This window comes from Salmo trutta, chromosome 15 (assembly GCF_901001165.1).
Source record: "Salmo trutta chromosome 15, fSalTru1.1, whole genome shotgun sequence".
In the NCBI taxonomy this organism is placed as follows: Eukaryota; Metazoa; Chordata; class Actinopteri; order Salmoniformes; family Salmonidae; genus Salmo; species Salmo trutta.
Genome location: NC_042971.1, coordinates 36,097,001 through 36,103,120, shown reverse-complemented (window position 1 = coordinate 36,103,120; position 6,120 = coordinate 36,097,001). Strand labels below are relative to the sequence as shown.

Genomic DNA, 6,120 nt, shown 5'->3' with positions numbered 1-6,120 from the left:
CTGCAAGGTTCAAATCATGTAAGAGTAACATTTTATCATGTAAACTTTAGTCATGTGTTACATTCATTGGCGTGTTCTTTTTTCTTTTAGAGCCACAAGAGAAAAGGGAATCTGAAGAGAAAATCGTGGAGGGCGAGCCAGATTATGGATTTGAAGAGAGGAATGAGTTTGCTGAGAATAATTTTGACAGGTCTGAGGATGTTGAAGTGAAAAGTGAAGTAGGAGAGGGAGCTTCAGCGCAGAAAGTAAGGAAGGGTTATGTTGAGAAAGTTGATAGTGATTATGATGACGAATGCTTGATGGAGACTACACCAGAGGGAGCCTCCATGGTGAAATACAATCTGAAGACAACTCCATACCTTCAAAGGTGATATTTCTTATCTTAAAAACCTATTTTAAAATCACTTCCATACAATTATTGGAAATTCTGGAGGTCATGGAGAACATCACTACTTCACATCTCTATATTGAAATGTATATTAAACTGAACATGGCTGTCAACTAACCACACAATTCTGTCCATCTCTTTCCCCTTCTAGTGTTAAGAGAACAATCAACAGTGAGGCATGTGCAAGTGGTTCCAGGCGAAAAAACTCCATCAAGGATCTGAAGTTCCTGACACCAGTCCGTCGTTCCTGTCGTATCCAGCGCAAGTCATCCCACCTGCCTGGGATGCTGACAGACCACGACACCTGTGTGTCCTCGCTGGCAGAGCTGGTGAATCTGGACGACGATGCCAACGCTTACATCTACAGGAGGAACCCTGCTCTCCTGGAGGACCTGCCTGACCATCCCAAAGACCTGGAGAGGATCTGAGTCTTTGGATGAGTGTGATGAAGAAGCCTGAAAATGAATAGAAAGAATGTGGAACTGATGGGCACTTTACAAAAGGGGTTTTAAAACAATGAAAATAGATTATTTGCTGTCTTACCATCCATAATGGTTGTTAATCCAAAGTGTGATAATATGGGCTTTGTGTGGCAAGATTTACTAATACAATAAGACTGGGTGCCTCAATTAGGCATGCCTTTTTTTCTGTTCGTCTTAGTTGTTACTTCTCATAAGGAAGGGACATTTGCCATAGCTTGACCTGCTACACCTTCTCTTTTATTTGTTGTATATATTCTCTCTGCTGTCTTACTGTGTTTGTTTTATGAATGTATTGTTTATTTTAATGCAGAGTTGATAATTTAATATCTACCACCAGGTTTTACCATAGATAAATCACATACAGCACACCTTTTATCACCCTCAATCATATGGTAGGAAATAAACGTGTGTTGCACATCCAGGAAAAGTGACACTATTCAATAAAATTATACCAAAATGGTTCTCTGGTGGAATTATTGCTTTTGAAATGGGAAATCATGCAAAAACATACCTTAACAAAGAAATTGATTCATTGATTACTCACTGGATCCAACTGCCCTCCTGCTGGACAGCAATTTTAGTCAAATAGGGATAGTGTAAGTTAGAAAATACTGTCGTCCTATACCTGGCTAACGAGTTTCAGAGGGTCAAACATGAACAATGTCAAAACTTCTTTGGAATGACTTGTGTGGATAATTGTGCAGGCATGTCTTGATCCGAAGGGCGCAAGGAAAGCTTTTTTCAGTATTGGAACCCTGAGGTGATATGAACAGGGCAGTGACAAAAATGCGCACTGGGTTATGTTAGCAAAGCATTGTGGGAAGGTCGTGGTTTAATCGCGCGTCACGTTGATTCCTCCCGGCCACATAAAGCACTGTTGCGTGCGAGTCCATTTACTAATTTCTGGATAAGTTCATATTGAAGTAAATTACTATTGAAAAGCATTATACTAGCATAAGCAAACCATGTCAAACTTTTGCGCAGCTCCAAATTGCACCATAAAAAGTAATCGGTCAGCATCGCTATTCTTCAGGTTTCCAAGGGACACTGAAAGGTACGTTAAGACGGTCTTCCATGCTTGACTTTGCACATTAAGCTAACTCACGTTATCTGTCAGCTAAATATGTGCATTGTGCAAGCTATTTGGTTAGCTTGTAGCTATTTTTGCAGCATGCTTGCAGAATAATTGCATAACCAGACTTGGGGTTTTAAAACATACAGCAAGCTGCTTGCTAGCAAGACACAATGTTTTAGTTTGCATGTTATTGTCAACAGCACACAATGTGATTGTGTGATTATACCACTAACTATAACAATCATATCTTCAGTATTTTAATAACTAGTTCTTCAATCTCATTCAATGATCGCTAAATGTATAAATGAGAACAGTTTTTCGTTTTTTTAAGTTGTATCCGTGAGGAGCTCTTACAGGAAGTCAGAGAGGGTCGTTTTTATCATTGGCCATTGACGATCAGTGTTTGAATAACTCGTTCTTAATGTTCAATCTCATTCAATGAAGCTAAATATATGAATGAGAATAGTTTGTATTGTCTGTTGTGCACAGATACAAGCAGTGGATGGAAAACTGTCATTGCAAGGATCTTGAAGATAAAACACCTGACCAGCTGAACAGACAATACAGACTTTGTGCTAAGCATTTTGAACCATCCGTGATTTGTAAATCAGTAAGTAATACTGATGCAATTTGCTTGGCATTTGTTTATTTTGGCCTAGTTGAAACGTTTAACATTTTGAAATTGATGTAGTTGAACAGAGATGTGTACTTATTTAGTGCTACACACACCCATCAAATGGGTAGTTTAATAAATCGTTCATATTTCCAGAGTTCCTACAGGACAAGGCTGAAGGATAATGCCACACCAACCATCTTTGATTTATCAAACCAGCTCAATAAGCCACAAAGTAGGCAACGCAAGAGGATTAAAGAGCTGGTAGGGGTTTCTTTCCATTTAACAAATCACTTGTCATACTCAATGTATTGAAATCAAACAGCTTGTTATTGTTTTTCTCTTGCTATTATATTCTACAGAGTGAAGATGAAGCAAGGCAAATGAAAGGTAAATTGTGCATCTTAGGTTGAGGCTGTTTCAATTTACAGTGCGTTCAGAAAGTATTCAGATCCCTTGACTTTTCCACATTTTGTTGCATTAGCCATATTCTAAAATGATTAAATAATTGTTTCCCTCAATCTACACAATAACCTGTTTTTGCTTTCATTATGGGGTTTTAGAAATGTTTGCAAATGTATTAAAAATAAAACTGATATCACATTTAAATAAGTATTCAGACTCTTTACTCAGTACTTTGTTGAAGCAACTTCAACAGCGATTACAGCCTCGAGTCTTCTTGGGTATGACGCTACAAGCTTGGCACACCAGTATTTGAGGTGTTTCTTCCATTCTTCTCTGCAGATTCTCTCAAGCTCTGTCAGGTTGGATGGGGAGCGTCGCTGTACAGCTATTTTCAGGTCTCTCCAGAGATGTTCGATTGGTTCAAGTCCGGACTCTGGATGGGCCACACAAGGACATTCAGAGGCTTGTCCCAAAGCCACTCCTGTGTTGTCCTGTTGGAAGGTGAACCTTCGCCCCAGTCTGAGGTCCTGAGTGCTCTGGAGCAGGTTTTCATCAAGGAGCTCTCTGTACTTTGCTCCGTTCATCTTTCCCTCGATCCTGACTTGTCTCCCAGTCCCTGCTTCTGAAAAACATCCCTACAGCATGATGATGATGATGCTGCCACCACCACGTTTCACCGTAGGGATGGTGCCAGGTTTCCTCCAGACGTGACGCTTGGCATTCAGGCTAAAGAGTTCAATCTTGGTTTCATCAGACCAGAGAATCTTGTTTTTCATGATCTTAGGGTCCTTTAGGTGCCTTTTAGCAAACTCTTAGCGGGCTGTCATGTGCCCTTCACTGAGGAGTGGCTTCCATCTGGCCACTGTATTGGCCTGATTGGTGGAGTGCTGCGGAGATGGTTGTCCTTCTGGAAGGTTCTCCCATCTCCAGAGGAAATCTGGAGCTCTATCAGAGTGACCATCAGGTTCTTGGTTACCTCCTTGACCAATGCCCTTCTCCACTGATTGCTCAGTTTGGCCTGGCGACCAGCTCTAGGAAGAGTCTTGGTGGTTCCAAACTTCTTACATTTAGGAATGATGGAGGCCACTGTGTTCTTGGGGACCTTCAAATCTGCAGATTTTTTTTTTTGGTACCCTTCCCCAGATCTGTGCCTCAACACAATCTTGTCTCTGCGCTCTGCTGACTGAGGTGTCAAAGAAGTGGGGCTTGAATATGGACTACTGCAGAGGGCAGGCCCACTTCAGCTCTGGTGTGCATTCTAACAAAATGAAAGCCATTGCAACCAAACTCACAGAGAAGTATCCCACAGCAGTGTACACACCAAGTTCCACCTGTGCCTTGAATGTCTCACTGGCAAGTGGAATGGCTTTGACAGGCATTCAGATTGTCATGTCTACTTTCAAGAAGATTGAGTCTTTTTTCAACAAGTCGCCTTCACTGCAATTGGAGTTGGAGAATGCAATCTCCATTTTCTACCAGGGCAATGAAGAGAAGGCCAGTGATCTGAAAGAGGCCTGCCGTACCAACTGGACAATGAGGCATGATGCATTCGAGGTGGCAGTTGACGTTGTGGAATCTCTACTGCTCTGCGTAGATAGTGTTCATGACAATGAAGATCTGAGGTGGAGTGACCAAGTCACACATAATGCCTTGGAGATATCAGAGGCTCTGGCTGATTTTGAGTTTGTTGCAGCATTGGTTGTGCTGAAAAACACCCTGTCATTCACAAGAGCCTTCGGCAAGAACTTGCAAGGGCCAAAGATAGATGTCTACTTTGCTGCAAGCAGCTTGACCGCTGTGTTACACTCGCTGAACGAGGTCTTGGATAACATTGAGGTGTACCATGAGTTCTGGTTCGAAGAGGCTGTTAACCTAGCTGCTGCGCTAGAGATTCCAGTCAAGGTTTCCAGGCTGTACTTGAGAAAGCACCGGCCAGAAGCTGGAACAGAGATCCAGCCCGAAGGCTACTTCAAAGAGCACCTGGCCCCAGTGGTGAGCCAGCTCATCAAAGAACTGAACAACCTCTTCTCTGAGAACCACCTTAACGCCCTGAGATATTTGATGCTCGTCCCTGCTGTCATGGGGCAGCTGAAATTCAACATGTCTGAAGAGAACAACGTGGAGATGTACAGGAACGACCTTCCCAACGCAGACACTCTCCCCGCTGAGCTTCACTGCTGGAGGGTGAAGTGGAAGCATAGGGGCAAGGTGACCCTGCCCTCCACCGTCCATGAGACGCTGCAGCTTGCTGAAGTGAAGTTCTTCCCCAATGTGCTTGCATTCTTGAGGGTGCTCAGCAACCTGCCAGTCTTGGGCCTTGAGGATGCCGACGGCAATGCTTCTCGTAAACGTTTTCAGATGTAGCTGCAGAACACACCTGACAAACACAGATCCATTTCTAAACATAAACGTTGCCAGACATAACTATCAACCATAAAGTCCAGGTCATGTTAAGATGTACCCTCACAATGAAAGTTAAATCCAATTTAATTTCATGACCCTAATGAGCAAGTATGCCAGCCTGTTGACTTGTTCTTGTATAAATGGTAGTCTGTCTTCAGCATTTGTGACAAGAGCTGACCTCTTACTTATTGGATGTTTGATATGTTGACTTGAAACCACTTATTTTGGCTGTATAAAGTTGATCAATGACCATTGCAAGTTTTTGGGGAAATCATTGGATTTAGTATGCAACAAAACACTTAAATTCAAATCACAAAAAACTTGAGTTGAAACTATGTATAGGTCATTTTTATGTTTATGCAACTGGTTATGTAAATTACAGAACTGAAAATGTATTCTTATTACATAAGTCTTCTGGAAGTACTTTCTTCTAAGACCAATGTGATTGAAATACTGTTACATTTTAGTCATTTAGCAGCTGCTCTTATCCAATGCAATTTACAGGAGCAATTAGGGTTTTACCTAGTCGGCTTGGCGATTCGAAACCAGTGACCTTTCGGTTATTGGCCGAACACCCTTAACTGTTAGGCTACCTGCTTTGATCTAAGACTGTGTTATTTTTGTAAGAATGATTACAAATTAAGATCAACGTTTTTGATTCAGTCTAATAAGAATTGCAATTATTGTCATACATTTATTTACACCATTTTATTGTGTGATTGCTGCATTTCTGAAATAAATTGTTGAAAATGTT

The 6,120-nt window shown here is 41.6% G+C and overlaps 2 protein-coding genes across 2 annotated transcripts in view; both read left to right on the top strand.

The window, feature by feature from the left end:
- LOC115148897 (cytoskeleton-associated protein 2) overlaps positions 1–1,332 on the top strand; it is a 5,352-nt gene extending 4,020 nt beyond the window's left edge. The window contains exons 6-7 of the mRNA XM_029691195.1: positions 91–367; positions 540–1,332. Of these exons, the coding sequence (XP_029547055.1) occupies positions 91–367; positions 540–816 (554 nt within the window). The 3' untranslated portion in view covers positions 817–1,332. The remainder of the gene's footprint in view (positions 1–90; positions 368–539) is intronic.
- Positions 1,333–1,538: 206 nt separating this feature from the next.
- Positions 1,539–6,118, top strand: LOC115148279 (52 kDa repressor of the inhibitor of the protein kinase). Its single transcript, XM_029690223.1, has 6 exons — positions 1,539–1,924; positions 2,435–2,555; positions 2,715–2,822; positions 2,921–2,948; positions 3,303–3,333; positions 4,064–6,118. The coding sequence occupies exons 1-6, from the start codon at positions 1,836–1,838 to the stop codon at positions 5,325–5,327; spliced, it is 1,641 nt and encodes a 546-aa protein (XP_029546083.1). The 5' UTR covers positions 1,539–1,835; the 3' UTR covers positions 5,328–6,118.
- The last annotated feature ends 2 nt before the right edge of the window (positions 6,119–6,120 follow it).